We start from the raw sequence: 16,979 nt of genomic DNA, 5'->3' as shown, positions 1-16,979 counted from the left end.
CCCATCAGTTGGCTCTTTATCAGTTAAAGTCAAATTAATAATTTTAAAATATAAGATTGAAAAAAGATAAGACTTCAGGATTTATGAATAGTTATATTAAAATGCTTCTGTTTCATCATAAAAAAAAAAAAAATTCTTGTTTTTCGTATGCCAGCTATTCCTTTTTTACCTGCACAGCCTCTTTCACCTTGGGTTTATTGCTATTAATATAAGCTCTGCTTTTCACTGCACCCTTAAGGTTTACAGAACCACTGCAGATCTGAACTGTGGCTGTGGATCTGTGGTCAGAATTCAGGTGCTGAAAGACAAAATTTGTTTAAATTCTAATGGTTAGTCATTATTAATTATATGAAATATATAAACATTACATAAGGTATTATATGGAAGGGGAGTTTTTGGCTGAGTCAAGTGTTTGAAAATATACCCATAATTATTTAAAAGGCCTTCATATTTCTCTTTATAAGATATATATTATATTCTGAGCCTGAAATTAAATCCAGCTAAATTTTATCTTACTAATGGACTAAAATATCAATATTCAATAATAGAGTCAATTCTAAATAAAAAGATTTGAATATTTAGTAACTGAAAGAGCATCAACAGTCAAAGTCTAATGGTAATTCAGGAAAAGGGTAGGTTTTTTTAAGATCTTAAACTTAAACCCAGTCAAGGTCTTGATATTTGTCACAGACCAAATAGTTCCATCTATTCCAGATACATTGTAAAAATGTCTATCACCAAACCAAGCAGCAAGGTGACAATGCTGATACTGTATCTAGACTAAGCGTCCTATAACCCTTATAGAGAACATCAATACATCAATAAGGTGGGGGTGGAAGAAGAGTAATGGGCTTCGCTCAACCACTCCACAGGTATTTACTGTAAATGAAACAAGCTTATTTTGGAAAACTGCCCAATTTTACAAATTTTATACATACACACTTTATACATCTGTACACGCTCCATATAGATGTACACACACGTATTTTTTATGGGATTTTTTTTTCAAATTGATATCTACTTGATATTAAAATTTTAATACCCTTGAGGCAAAAAATTCAAGTAAGTCTCCTAAAAATAATATTGCTAGAACTGGATATTTTTTAGTCTTTTCCATCTCTAAAATTTGTTGATTCTCTATCTAGAAACATAAAAACAGAAACAATTTCAATATGGTTGTTCTATGAAATCACATATTTTAGATAAATGGCTCTTGAAAATATTTACCAACTGTGTTAGCACTCTGACATCAAAAGAATGATTAGTTGCATGAGCATTTCCTCTAGAAGATTTTTTCTGAAAGAAACAAAAATAAGCAGAAGTTAAAAAACCAGATTGCTGAGACTACAAGTGGAACATAAAAGACAATTTAAGAACTACCTTACATATCCTAAGGGATTTAGAGGAAAAAACAAGTTTAATTGCTTATGTTAATTTACCTTTTTTTATAGATATGTTCCCTTGTTTATTCTATATTTGTATATACTTGAAAAAAACAATGAATTCTTTACTTTTTTTCCTCTAAAGCACAAACTGGAAAACTATGGCCTATGGACCAAATTCAGACTACACCTGTTTTCGTAAACAAAATTTTTTAGAACACAAGCATGACTATTTACCTACATATTATGTGACTGGTTTCCTCATACAAAAGAGGTACATAGTTGCACCAGAGACAGTATGGCTTGCAAAATCTAAAATCATGTGTTACCTGGCCCATTAAAGTAGAGATCACAGAAGTTCCTCTACTTTTAAAGTCAAAGCTATTTTAGAAGTCCTTATAGGCCCTTCTCTTTTTTTTAATGTAATTTTACTACGATATATTCACAAACCATATAATCATCCAAAGTATACAATCAGTGGCTTACAGTATCATCACATAGTTATATAATATTCATCACATTTCCATTAATCCCCAAAAAATGAAAATAAAAATAAAAAAGAATACCCAAAACATCCCATACCTCTGATCACCCCTACTGTTTATTCTCTTACTCCTCTACCCATACACTGGCTAAAGGGAGTGTCAGTCACAAGGTTTTCACAATGATACAGTTACACTGTAAAAGCTATATAGTTATACAATCACCTGACTCTGAAATCTCTTAACCACTGAAACTATTTTGTTTCATTTCTTTTCCCTCTTTTGGTCAAGAAAGCTTTCTTAATCCCATGATGTCAGGGCCAGGCTCATTCCTGGGAGTCATGTCCAATGTAGGGAGGAGGGTAGTGAGTTATCTGCAGAGTTGGCTTAGAGAGAGAGGCCACATTTGAGCAACAAAAGCGGTTCTCTTGGGGTGATCTTTGTTATAAGAAGACTTAGTTTCTCCTTTGCAGGAATAAATTTCATAAGAGCAAACCCCAAGATCAAGGGTTTGGCTTATTATATCGGTAGTCCCTAATTGCTTGCGAAAATATCAAGTATTCTCCAGGTGGGGAAGTTTAATATTTCCACATTTTTCTCCAGCCCCTCAAGTGGACTTTGCAAATATTTTTTTATTTTCTGTCCAAATTACTCTGGGATGTATTGGGGTATTACATTACATGTACAAAATAACATGATCTCATTCCCTATTCAAGGTTACATGTAATTACGTTTGAATAAATTGATCATGCAGGTTAAATTAGACAATATGCTACAGTCAATATCATCCTTTACCCTGTATTCTGATTTACCTTAGTCCTAACCAGATCAGCTTCATTCATATCTCTAATTGAAGAGTAATCTCTTTTTGGGTTTCTTTAACAGTTGCTGTATGGAGTAGACCCTTCTTATAAGATTGCCCTACTTAACCATGAAACTGCTAACAGGGCAGAACAACATGTAGCCTTTAGTTTTAAATAAGTAGTTACATTTGGAGATAGATAACAATCTCTTCTTCAGGTTTTAGAATTCCAAGTAGATCATAAAGAATTTTTTCCCATCATTTTATGAGAAAAACACTCACCTTTTACTTTAAAAGACCTTAAAAATAAGTAAACGAAAACTCCTATTTTCATGAAGGAAAGGACTAAAGAACTAAAAGTAAGTCATCTTTCACTTTTCCTTTAGCACAAATAATTTCAAGAGCAGCATCATTTTCTCTTAACTTACCTGCCCTTCTAATAGGTCACAATCTTCATCTTTAACTTGTCCATTAATCAAATAAATACCATCTTCTATTTGCTTGGCCCAACGTGTAAGTCCATTCTGAAAGGAACACAGATATCTTTCAGATATAAAGCCCACACATTTTTCCACCTAATACCCTGATATATTAGAAATCCGAAAGCATCAGTAATACAATATTTAAATATCTCAAAAGAGAAAGCTCCTGATTTTTTGCATCTTATCCATACTTAATAATAGTTTTTTTTTCCGACCTTTATCCTAACTTAACATTTATATCAGTCTTAGGAGGCTTTGTTACAGCAGGGAAAAAAATCAGTAATACTTAATACCTTTAAAATGTGTAAAAAGAGAAAGAGTTCCAAAAAAATAATAGACAGCAATATTAAAGAGAAAGAATAAATCTCATTTGCCCCCTTCAATGGGAAGTAAAGAAGAGAAAAATAATAAATTAGATTCGAACAAAAGAATAGTAAATAAATTTCAAAAGGACTAGAAAAAGGAAGACAAAACTAAGGACCAAGAGAAAAACAGAAAGTCCAAACAAGAACCTTCTTACATAATTACATTTTACATAATTATATTTTACAGTGTATATAATTATTTTAATTAACAAATATATATTTAGCACCAGTTACTCCAAATACACTGGTGTTGGGAAACTGTCCTACCTCTAAAACGATTTCTAATCTAGCTATGGCACCAAGACAGTTACTCATAAAAATTTAAGAGTAAAAAGAATGCAATTTTTGAAGATTATAAAAGAATGCCAGAAATAATTAGAATTAAACAGATTTTTACTCAGCAACTACTAAAGAAAATCCATTTTACCCTGATACCTTTGTAGTTTTCGCCAAAGGATAGCTGACAGAAGTAGCAGAAAGTGGGATGTGAATATTAACATGGACAGTACACTCTAAAGAAAGCCATGAAGTTGACAGTCCATTTTGGTACTTCCAATCTGCTGGTTTTGCTAAACTCTAGTGGCAGGAGAGTGGGAAACACATAAAATATGACGTGGATTAGGTAAAATATATAGAAACATAAAATGTATGAGTTAATAATTCAGTAAACTGCCATCTAATATATTTACCAAATTCCTTGATCAAAGAGCTACAAATTACAGTAAATAAAAATGATGTATATATTAAATTCAGTACTCTTCAGCACATCCCAGACAACCTTGCTCCCCTTCCTCTAGAGTGGTACGAAGAAAAAGATCACCAAGTTCCATGTTTAGAATTCTGAAAAGGGCATTTAGTCTCTAGCTCTCACCTGCAGCTTAAATAGTGTCAGTTTTGAAGCTCTGATGTGGAGCAAATAATCACTGACCTACAATCAGGTGTCAGACATTCTCCTTTCTGTCCTGTCCTTGTTAACGAAATACTATCCAGTAAGCATGGTAGCTTATTTAAGTTGTGTTTAGGTTGTATACTGTGTAATCATAACTAGAACTTCTCTGTTTCTTCTTAAACCAAACTGCATATTTCAGTGACTTTTTTGTGCATGAAAAAAGAGAACTACAAAGTTACTTTTTTACATTGCTTTAAGATAAGCTATCTTAGCAAACTACCCTGAATATGGTAGGTATTGCTTGCTAGGCACTGCAGCTTCCAGAAGCCCTCAGACACTTTTACTATTTGCCTCTCATATAAAAGCTAAAAGCATACACAAAGGGGGGGGGGGGGGGGCGGGGAACGTAAAAAAAGAAATAACAACTAAAAAACATTAGTTTTCCTTGCATTCATGAATGTTCCTAATGAAATTAACCATATTTCAAAATTAAAGAACGAAATAACATCAATAGGAAGTGACGGCATTGAAAATTATTAAAACAAATTATAAAAATGAGTTTTATTTAAAAAATAGTTTGCAACACAGAGGAATCTTTAAAGAGTAATTTTTCTTACCTTTGGATCATGGATATCATAAGTTCGACAAAATATTCTTTACCAATTAAGGACAGAAATGAACAAAAAAAGAAGCAATTCTTAATAATCAAAAGAAAACCATCAAAAAATAAAAATAAAATAAAATGCAAACATCCAAGAGGTTTTACAAAATCATATCATTTTACACACTTAAATATATCTATCTATATATGTATAGGCAGGCACATGACGTGTGTGTATATACACATTGCTCATAGTACTTGTGGTGCCTGCAAACTATTTCTTACCACTTATAAATCCTGTTAATAACAATGACTAGAAAGGAAGCATTTGCAAAATTTTCCTCAAATACACATCTTGCCCCTCAACAGGAGGAGTGCTGATTTGGATGATGTCACGCTTATTGAGTCAAAGGGCTTACACATGAAACTGAGAAGTTTCATGCAGTAAGCATGGTAGCTTATTTAAGTTGTGTTTAGGTTGTATACTGTGTAATCAAAATTAGAACTTCTCTTTCTGTTTCTTCTTAAACCAAATCAGTGACATGAAACTTATACATGAAACTGAAAAGTTTCATGTATAAGAACACCAAAGAAATTAAAAGTCCAATTTCTTTAGGAATGGCCACTTTTTAAATTTTGTCTGTTAGAAATTAGTTAATGGGGTCCTTGGATTACTTTACTCCCTGGGTAAGAGTGTCTCTTGCTTGGGAGTCCTTTGCCCTGGCAAGATACAGAGGACAAATGTTAGGGACGCCTTGTTGTGTCACTCATCTGTGGCCGAAGAAATGAAAATTTCTTGCATGTTCTACACCGTCCACCCCAGTGCACTCAGGCTTTGTATGGTTCATTTTATCTATGGCAGTCAGAGGTGAAAATGTTAACATAATAAAAGCATGATTTTCCTTGGCTATCAGTTGGGCATTTGTTTCCCTGTTAAGGAATTTATTGTACTTGGATATACTGGGTTACATAGTTGGTAAAAAAACAAAACAAAACAAACAGGGAAAAAAATCACTAAAATCCTGAGCCCTTGCCATCTCTCTCAAATTTTTTATAACCCTAAGATATGGTTAGTAACCATTATTACTATAATCATTACTGGCAGCCCTCATTATGCATTCTTTACAGAAAAAAGTTACAAATTTTTTCGTCAATTTTGAAAATGATGATGACTAAACTTTCAGGAAACACAAATTTCTAGGAACATTATTTTGGTACTATACACTTTAAACTGAAACCACCCAAATAAAAGATACTTTTTTGTAGAAGAGCAAATGTGAAGTGTCACTCGTTCTGATACTTCCTCTTCTGTTAAATTCCATAGTCTATTTTTCTTCACAGACTTTTCCACAGCAAAGACTAGCTGAAAGAGAGAGAAATTGCACATCAGCTGAATGGAAAATAGAAAGAAAAAAATGTGGGCAGAAAAAAAAAATTATAATGTTCCTTACCACACCCCCCCTGTACTTTTAAATTTTATAGTCCTACCATTAATTTTTCTTTTCTTCCAAAGAAAAAGTGTCGCAGATTATTAATTATTCTGAATTCCATTTTCAGGGATATATAAAATTTGGGTTTCAAATAGAAAAATATAATCCACTGTTATTAATGCCCAAAATAAAAAAACAATTCTGAACTAACATTTAAATGAAGTATAGAATACCAAAAGTTTAATTAGATTGAGAAATTACAAGTGATTTTAACCTACAAAAAATGGAGCAAGTCAGTCATTTAGCATTTCTTATTTGTCACAAAATATTTTTTTTTATTTATCTCATCCCCTCCAACACACAAATGCCTTACCAATAAGCATAGAGTTGTTGTTACTTCTTGTTCACTAGGTCCAATCAGCATAACATCATCACTGTAAAGGACTAATGTTATATCTTGTAGGAGAAAAAGGTGATCAAGATCCGTATTGCCTAAATTATGACATAGGGCTGGAAAACTGCTATGCCCCTGAGGTAGGATTGTGATGATGCATTGCTGGCCTTCCCAGCTAAAAGCAAACTGCCTCAGGTGGTCTTTACTAAGAGGCAATGAAAAAAAAAAGCATATGCCAGATCAAGAGCTGCATACAAGGTATCAGGGGGTGTGTTAATTTTCTCAAGCAATGAAACTACATCTAGAATAGCAACTACAACAGGAATTATGATCTGGTTAAGTTTACAATAAGCCACTGTTATTCCCCAAGATCTATTTGTTTTCAAGACAAATAAGACAGTTGAATGCCAACATGGTGGGAATCACTACTCCTGCAACCTAAAGTCCTTCATGATGGTACTAATCTTTGCAATCCTTCTAAGAATGTGGTATAGCGTTCAGTTTACTATTTGCCAGGTAAAGGCAATTCTAATGATCTCCACACCACAGGTCAAGGAAATAAAGTTACACTAAAGACTGACCATCACAGAAGGTCTATAGAAGAATAGTGCTACTGCGTGAGAAAAAAAGGTTAAACTATTACAACTTATTTGATAATAGTAAGAAATTATTTTTAAAATAAAGACTTAAAAATATATAGCTTTGATTGAAAATAATACTTACATCTATTATACTCAAGATCAAAAAAACTGTTTCAATATAATCGAAGCATAAAGAATTACAGAACACTAAATATGCCGAGAATAATTTTATATAAGTATAATCAATTAAAACAATACACAACTGTGATCATATAAAGAAATTCTTACAGAGACTTACTCTACGTAGGGCATTTTGAAAATCATTTGCCAGTTCTAAAGTTGAAATAATAAAAACTCCAAGAACTAAAAGTCCCCCTGGAAGCATTCTGGATACCTAAAAATAAAAATATATTAGCTAACATAAGCATTTGGCATTACACATTTGTATATTTAAGGGATTTAAATTGATTGGGGACATAATTCTACTTTTATCTTACCCTAGCTGTCTTTATAGATGGTATAATCCACTCAAATAAATACTTTTTAGTAAACAAATTAATTCATTCAACATTCCCTCTCAGGTACTTCCAAAGCTGTTTCATCCTCGCTTACAATTCAACACCATCCTCCCAGACACCCAGTTAAAAATCTCAGTCATCTGTAGCTACTCTCTCAATTTACCGCCTCACTCCCAATCTACTTGGTCATTAAATCTTTCTGATTCTAGTTATCTCCTAAAATATTGTGGTAATGCAATTCTAGTTCACTCAGTTTGTTTATTCACACCTCCACTTACCCCATATTTTGGAGCTCCCATTCCATAAACTTATGGAAATACTGTGCAAGGCACTGAAGATAGACTCATAAACAAAAAAAAATGTGAACCCTACCCTGATAAAAACCTCAGAGCCTAATATAGGCCACATCATCTTTTTTGGAACTACCACTGAAACATCTTCAATGTTTACTATTCTGTCTCTAGTCTTTCTACTCTCCATTTACAATGTACCAAATACTAACAGTTATTTTCTAATACATTGTTCAGATCACATTAAATCCCTTCTCAAAATAGGGAGCTCTGAATGCCTACCATGAAGCTACTATCTACCCCAAACTCCTCAGTCCTTACTATCATACTCAATACCATACATGAACTGGCCCCTTCCAGGCTTACGTCTAACCACATTCTTCTCTACACCCTGGTTTTGACAGCATCCAATTGTTTCTTCTCCTAACTTTTATCCTTTGGGCCATTTATCCATATTGTCTTTTGAGTTTTCAATATTCCTGATGTCTACTGGCAAAGTCCTATGTATCCTTCAAGTTCTATGAAAGCCCTTTTTAACCTAACCACTGGCAATTATTTTATCACTCCACATATGATATTTCAATGGCATTTTTCTATTTTTTATCTCATTTCTCTTGTTGCTAATTTTAGTAATAATAATGTCTTCCATTTTGGTTAAAATATAAATTTATAAATTTTGAGGACATCTAAAAATTTTTTCACCATCTTTTACTTCTCTCAGGCCTAGCATTATGCTTTTAAAACTATTTGACTATTAATTATATTATCAATAAATAGTGTTATTTTAAAGTAAAGAAACTGGAAACAAGCTAAATGACCAATAATAGAAAGCAGGCAAGTTAAAAAAAATTGGTAGACTAATACAATGGGTACATGTAAACAGTGAAAAAGCACAGCATTTAAAATTATAGGCTTTCAAGTTAAACTGCTTGGCTTCAAATTCCAGATCCGTGACGCAGTAGCTACATAACTGTGGGTGGATTACTTAACTTCATCTCCACTTCTCTATGATAGGAGTGAAAATACTATGTACCTTATACAATTGTTGGGAAGGTTAAACGAGATAATAAAAGGCTCCAAGCACGATGTCTGACATGTAATAAGTATGATTAGATTTAAATAATGCTATAGGATATAGAAAAATATTTACAATTTTTAAGTGAAAAAGGCAGATTACTAAAGAGTATTTATGGTGTAACTCTAATTGTGATAACATAGCCTCGACTGCGAGAATACACAAACACATGTACACACACATATTTACAAGCATACACACACACACATACACAAAACACCTTATAGAAGTTTTCTCTGGAGAAGGAATTGTGGGTAAGTTTATTTTTCTTTGTTCTCATTTTTGGGTGTTCATCAAATGCTATTGAATAGATATGAATTATTACCATTACTTTTCATTTTTTTTAGTAACTGCTTTATTGACTACAATGTTCAGACCATAAAAATAAACTTTTAAATCTACAATTCACCATTATCTACTTTTAGAACATTTCCATTGCCTTATAAAGAAACTCTATATCTGTAAGTAGTCACTCCCTATTCTTCCTTTTACATCACAGGAATTATCTTTATAAATGCGAAAATGCTTTTCTAAATTAGACACAATTAATTAACAAAATGAACAATATAATCATAGATGAAGCAGAGTAGAAAACACATATTTTTGATACACTATGCAGGTTTTGAAAATTTAAGAATGAGAACTCTGCAATCCTAGTCTAGTAACTTGAGAATTTTGTTAATCAAATATACACTTAACTACATAAAGAGTAACCTGGTGACCTGGTTGGCATGCTCTGTGGCCCATTCTTCATCCAAGTTATCGGATTTAGCCTTGGGATGTTTGACATTCTCCTTTTGTTCTTCTTTGGGTGGTGTTCTAGTGGCAAGAATCACATAATCCTTTTGTGAAGAACACTTCAAAAACAAATTAGAAAAATAACTATTGAGTAATATCTGACAAAGGAACGTAAAATTCTTAAGTAAAAAAAACAAAAACAAGCAATATTTGTAAGCAGCTTAAATTACTAATACCCATGTTATAATGGAACCTATAGAGAGGCCAATTTTCACATATAGCCCAACAATTCCCAAAATGTTGTTCATCTTTTAATGTATTTAATATCACCTTCTTATTTATTTAGATATCCTGAATGTGACTCACACATCATTCCTTAAACATGGTTTACTGGATAAATGAAAGAATCGCACTAACTAAAACCTAGTCTACTTAGTTAATTGTCTAGTTACTATATTTATTTTCTAAATAATTTGAACAGATTGGATGGTCAATAAATATAAAAACTCAGTGAAAGACAGCAACAAATGACCTTCGTACATCTTACTTTTATTGAAATGATAGCCAATAATGATTACGCATAGTAAGTACTTTCAGTGTCCATGTTTGTATGAGAGAGCTTGTATATTATCTGTCCACAGAACACTGAAGGGGATTTAGGACACATAATTAGAAGTGATACAGGTTCTAAGTTCTTTAGTTTTAATAGAAGTTCAGTGGTAACCTGAAGATAAATTTAGGGAACATTCAAAAGCTCTATTTCATTACAGTGAAAGTTTCCTGTAAAAAGGATGAAAATAAGGCCAATAATATAAGATGGAACAGTATCATCTTGACACTTGACCTGAAATTTCTATCATTAGTGCTATTCTGGGATAGAAAATAAAGGAAGAGTAATTGTTTCAACAAAAGTTTATTTCAGAAAGGCTCAAATGAACGCTAGAAAAGAAGGTAGGTGCTGGTTGGTTACAAAGGCTTATCCTTTTTCATAAAATGTATGATTTCGAAAAGATAAAGAGACTGACTTGTAGAAGAAGAAACAGGTAAACACGAGGGGAAAGAAGGGAAAAATGGGGACCCCTGGAACAGACAGGAAGGAGAAGCGCGTAGAGTACGTGAAGGAACGGAAGGGCAGCGTGAAGGACTGGAAGGAGGAGCTTAAATCATGACGTATTTACAACACGGTGGTTCTGCTGAGCTCCAGACAAACCACCGAAATCCAGTAAGGCAAGTATGAAAGTCTTTTGCCCTGACCCTTTTAACTTTACGAATCACACCATTCTATATAAGGCTCTTCTTCCCTTAAACTTTTAAAATAGGATATAACCTCCGGGTTCGTTTCCTGGTGCCTGTCCATGGGAAAAACAAAAAGATATAACCATTTTGCCTGCGTGACCCTTTTTCTTTGCTTGTTATTGTTGGCGAGTCTTCCTTGCTGATTAACACATTATTTCTTCATTTATAACAAATTAGTAGGTGTTTTTGCTTTTTAAAATAATTGTCCAACTCTCTTGTTCCATTTTGTATTTAAAGGCTCAGATCTAAGAGGGAAATAGACATTGTCTAATTTCTAAATGTCCCCCATTCCCTTTTTCCTCCTTCCCTACTGCACTAATAAAAAAAATTAATAAGATGAATACTACAAAACATGAACATAAAAATATGACCACTGTTGGACTTCCTGGAAGATGGCGGCTTAGTAAGACGCGCGGATCTTAGTTTCTTCTCCAGGACACCTACTAGGGGAGTAGAAACGATACAGAAAGCGCCCAAAGCCACAACAGAGATAAAAAAGACAGCGTACCCCATCCTGGAACGGCTGGCTGGCTGAGAGAAGCAGCTCGGGTGAGATCGCGGAGGCGCGCGGGCCTTACCGGGCGGGGTGGCAAGCGGCCGGAGTTACTCCCTTCCCCCTTCCCGGGCCGGCTGGGAGAATTGGAGAGGTGGTCCCCTGAAACCAAGGCGACTGGCGCCCACACCACGCGCAGCCCCCGACCAACTGAGAGAATTGGATCGGAAACCCCCAGGCCGCGGAGAACGGTGACCCCGTGACTCCCGGGGAACGTGCACTCTCTCGGGCGGGCCGCTGCCGCTGGCGCCCTCCCGCCACGCTTGTTGCCCAGGGCCGACTAGGAAATTCGGACGGGCTCTTTCCCTGGCTGCGGCGACCAGCAACCCTCCCTGCGTTCGGACACCCTCCCTGCGTTCGGACCCCGGGCCGGCTCAAGCCGCTTCGGCTAGCGAACCCCCAGGACGGCGAGAGTTTTCCAAAGTTTAAGGTCCCACAGCACCTTTTACTGGTGGGACCCGCAGACAAACGTGTGCCACAAGCGCCACCTACTGGGCAGGATAAGAAAAACAGAACCCAGAGATTTCACAGAAAAATATTACAACCTTGCTGGGTCCAACACCAAGAGAAATCTGAATAAATGCCCAGACGCCAGCAGCAGAAGATAACTGTCCACGCTCAAAAGATTGAGAATATGGCTCAGTCAAAGGAACAAACCAATAGCTCAAATGAGACACAAGAGCTGAGACAACTAATGCTGAATATACAAACAGAAATGGAAAACCTCTTCAAAAATGAAATCGATAAATTGAGGGAGGACATGAAGAGAACATGGGCTGAACATAAAGAAGAAATAGAAAAACTGAAAAAACAAATCGCAGAACTTATGGAAGTGAAGGATAAAGTAGCAAACATAGAAAAAATAATGGATAGCTACAATGATAGATTTAAAGAGACAGAAGATAGAATTAGTGATTTGGAGGATGGAACATCTGAATTCCAAAAAGAAACAGAAACTATAGGGAAAAGAATGGAAAAATTTGAACAGGGTATCAGGGAACTCAAGGACAATATGAACCGCACAAATATACGTGTTGTGGGTGTCCCAGAAGGAGAAGAGAAGGGAAAAGGAGGAGAAAAACTAATGGAAGAAATTATCACTGAAAATTTCCCAACTCTTATGAAAGACCTAAAATTACAGATCCAAGAAGTGCAGCGCACCCCAAAGAGATTAGACCCAAATAGGCGTTCTCCAAGACACTTACTAGTTAGAATGTCAGAGGTCAAAGAGAAAGAGAAGATCTTGAAAGCAGCAAGAGAAAAACAATCCATTACATACAAGGGAAACCCAATAAGACTTTGTGTAGATTTCTCAGCAGAAACCATGGAAGCTAGAAGACAGTGGGATGATATATTTAAAATACTAAAAGAGAAAAACTGCCAACCAAGACTCCTATATCCAGCAAAATTATCCTTCAAAAATGAGGGAGAAATTAAAACATTCTCAGACAAAAAGTCACTGAAAGAATTTGTGACCAAGAGACCAGCTCTGCAAGAAATACTAAAGGGAGCACTAGAGTCAGATACAAAAAGACAGAAGAGAGAGATATGGAAAAGAGTGTAGAAAGAAGGAAAATCAGATATGATATATATAATACAAAAGGCAAAATGTTAGAGGAAAATATTATCCAAACAGTAATAACACTAAATGTCAATGGACTGAATTCCCCAATCAAAAGACATAGATTGGCAGAATGGATTAAAAAACAGGATCCTTCTATATGCTGTCTACAGGAAACACATCTTAGACCCAAAGATAAACATAGGTTGAAAGTGAAAGGTTGGGAAAAGATATTTCATGCAAATAACAACCAGAAAAGAGCAGGAGTGGCTATACTAATATCCAACAAATTAGACTTCAAATGTAAAACAGTTAAAAGAGACAAAGAAGGACACTATATACTAATAAAAGGAACAATTAAACAAGAAGACATAACAATCATAAATATTTACGCACCGAATCAGAATGCCCCAAAATACGTGAGGAATATACTGCAAACACTGAAAAGGGAAATAGACTCATATACCATAATAGTTGGAGACTTCAACTCACCACTCTCATCAAGGGACAGAACATCTAGACAGAGGATCAACAAAGAAATAGAGAATCTGAATATTACTATAAATGAACTAGACTTAATAGACATTTATAGGACATTACATCCCACAACAGCAGGATACACCTTTTTCTCAAGTGCTCATGGATCATTCTCAAAGATAGACCATATGCTGGGTCACAGAGCAAGTCTTAACAAATTTAAAAAGATTGAAATCTTACACAACACTTTCTCGGACCATAAAGGAATGATGTTGGAAATCAATAATAGGCAGAGTGCCAGAAAATTCACAAATACGTGGAGGCTCAACAACACACTCCTAAACAACGACTGGGTCAAAGAAGAAATTGCAAGAGAAATTAGCAAATACCTCGAGGCGAATGAAAATGAAAACACAACATATCAAAACTTATGGGACGCAGCAAAGGCAGTGCTAAGAGGGAAATTTATTGCTCTAAATGCCTATATCAGAAAAGAAGAAAAGGCAAAAATTCAGGAATTAACTATCCATTTGGAAGAACTGGAGAAAGAACAGCAAGCTAACCCCAAAGCAAGCAAAAGGAAAGAAATAACAAAGATTAGAGCACAAATACATGAAATTGAAAACATGAAAACACTAGAGAAAATCAATAAGGCCAGAAGTTGGTTCTATGAGAAAATCAATAAGATTGATGGGCCCTTAGCAAGATTGACAAAAAGAAGAAGAGAGAGGATGCAAATAAATAAGATCAGAAATGGAAGAGGAGACATAACTACTGACCTCACAGAAATAAAGGAGGTAATAACAGGATACTATGAACAACTTTACGCTAATAAATACAACAATTTAGAGGAAATGGACGGGTTCCTGGAAAGACATGAACAACCAACTTTGACTCAAGAAGACATAGATGACCTCAACAAACCAATCACAAGTAAAGAAATTGAATTAGTCATTCAAAAGCTTCCTAAAAAGAAAAGTCCAGGACCAGATGGCTTCACATGTGAATTCTACCAAACGTTCCAGAAAGAATTAGTACCAATTCTCTTCAAACTCTTCAAAAAAATCGAAGTGGAGGGAAAACTACCTAATTCATTCTATGAAGCCAACATCACCCTCATACCAAAACCAGGCAAAGATATTATAAAAAAAGAAAACTACAGACCAATCTCTCTAATGAATACAGATGCAAAAATCCTCAATAAAATTCTAGCAAATCGTATCCAACAACACATTAAAAGAATTATACATCATGACCAAGTAGGATTCATCCCAGGTATGCAAGGATGGTTCAACATAAGAAAATCAATTAATGTAATACACCATATCAACAAATCAAAGCAGAAAAATCACATGATCATCTCAATTGATGCAGAGAAGGCATTCGACAAGATTCAACATCCTTTCCTGTTGAAAACACTTCAAAAGATAGGAATACAAGGGAACTTCCTTAAAATGATAGAGGGAATATATGAAAAACCCACAGCTAATATCATCCTCAATGGGGAAAAATTGAAAACTTTCCCCCTAAGATCAGGAACAAGACAAGGATGTCCACTATCACCACTATTATTCAACATTGTGTTGGAGGTTCTAGCCAGAGCAATTAGACAAGAAAAAGAAATACAAGGCATCAAAATTGGAAAGGAAGAAGTAAAACTATCACTGTTTGCAGACGATATGATACTATACGTCGAAAACCCGGAAAAATCCACAACAAAACTACTAGAGCTAATAAATGAGTACAGCAAAGTAGCAGGTTACAAGATCAACATTCAAAAATCTGTAGCATTTCTATACACTAGTAATGAACAAGCTGAGGGGGAAATCAAGAAACGAATCCCATTTACAATTGCAACTAAAAGAATAAAATACCTAGGAATAAATTTAACTAAAGAGACAAAAAACCTATATAAAGAAAACTACAAAAAACTGCTAAAAGAAATCACAGAAGACCTAAATAGATGGAAGGGCATACTGTGTTCATGGATTGGAAGACTAAATATAGTTAAGATGTCAATCCTACCTAAATTGATTTACAGATTCAATGCAATACCAATCAAAATCCCAACAACTTATTTTTCAGAAATAGAAAAACCAATAAGCAAATTTATCTGGAAGGGCAGGGTGCCCCGAATTGCTAAAAACATCTTGAAAAAAAACGAAGCTGGAGGTCTCGCGCTGCCTGACTTTAAGGCATATTATGAAGCCACAGTGGTCAAAACAGCATGGTATTGGCATAAAGATAGATATATCGACCAATGGAATCGAATAGAGTGCTCAGATATAGACCCTCTCATCTATGGACATTTGATCTTTGATAAGGCAGTCAAGCCAACTCACCTGGGACAGAGCAGTCTCTTCAATAAATGGTGTCTAGAGAACTGGATATCCATATGCAAAAGAATGAAAGAAGACCCATCTCTCACACCCTATACAAAAGTTAACTCAAAATGGATCAAAGATCTAAACATTAGGTCTAAGACCATAAAACAGTTAGAGGAAAATGTTGGGAGATATCTTATGGATCTTACAATTGGAGGCGGTTTTATGGACCTTAAACCTAAAGCAAGAGCACTGAAGAAGGAAATAAATAAATGGGAACTCCTCAAAATTAAACACTTTTGTGCATCAAAGAACTTCATCAGGAAAGTAGAAAGACAGCCTTCACAATGGGAGACAATATTTGGAAATGATATATCAGATAAAGGTCTAGTATCCAGAATTTATAAAGAGATTGTTCATCTCAACAACAAAAAGACAGCCAACCCAATTACAAAATGGGAAAAAGACTTGAACAGACACCTCTCAGAAGAGGAAATACAGATGGCCAAGAGGCACATGAAGAGATGCTCAATGTCCCTGGCCATTAGAGAAATGCAAATCAAAACCACAATGAGATATCATCTCACACCCACCAGAATGGCCATTATCAACAAAACAGAAAATGACAAGTGTTGGAGAGGATGCGGAGAAAGAGGCACACTTATCCACTGTTGGTGGGAATGTCAAAGGGTGCAACCACTGTGGAAGGCAGTTTGGCGGTTCCTCAAAAAGCTGAATA

The 16,979-nt window shown here is 34.9% G+C and overlaps 1 protein-coding gene across 11 annotated transcripts in view; it reads right to left on the bottom strand.

Annotated features, from left to right (window-relative positions):
- Positions 1–16,979, bottom strand: part of ODR4 (odr-4 GPCR localization factor homolog) — a 42,257-nt gene that overhangs the window by 20,058 nt on the left and 5,220 nt on the right. For 10 of the 11 annotated variants that reach the window (XM_077157259.1, XM_077157260.1, XM_077157252.1 and 7 more), the window contains 8 exons: positions 10,014–10,148; positions 7,707–7,802; positions 6,260–6,366; positions 5,020–5,056; positions 3,949–4,089; positions 3,095–3,190; positions 1,228–1,296; positions 170–298 (listed from right to left, as the gene is read on the bottom strand). In XM_077157259.1, coding sequence (XP_077013374.1) covers positions 170–298; positions 1,228–1,296; positions 3,095–3,190; positions 3,949–4,089; positions 5,020–5,056; positions 6,260–6,366; positions 7,707–7,793 — 666 coding nt within the window. In that variant the 5' untranslated portion in view covers positions 7,794–7,802; positions 10,014–10,148. The remainder of the gene's footprint in view (positions 1–169; positions 299–1,227; positions 1,297–3,094; positions 3,191–3,948; positions 4,090–5,019; positions 5,057–6,259; positions 6,367–7,706; positions 7,803–10,013; positions 10,149–16,979) is intronic. The other variant, XM_077157261.1, reaches the window with a different exon arrangement.

This window comes from Tamandua tetradactyla, chromosome 4, assembly GCF_023851605.1.
Source record: "Tamandua tetradactyla isolate mTamTet1 chromosome 4, mTamTet1.pri, whole genome shotgun sequence".
NCBI lineage: Eukaryota > Metazoa > Chordata > Mammalia > Pilosa > Myrmecophagidae > Tamandua > Tamandua tetradactyla.
Note: the sequence above shows the minus strand (reverse complement) of the source record. Positions and strands in the feature narration are given on the sequence as shown.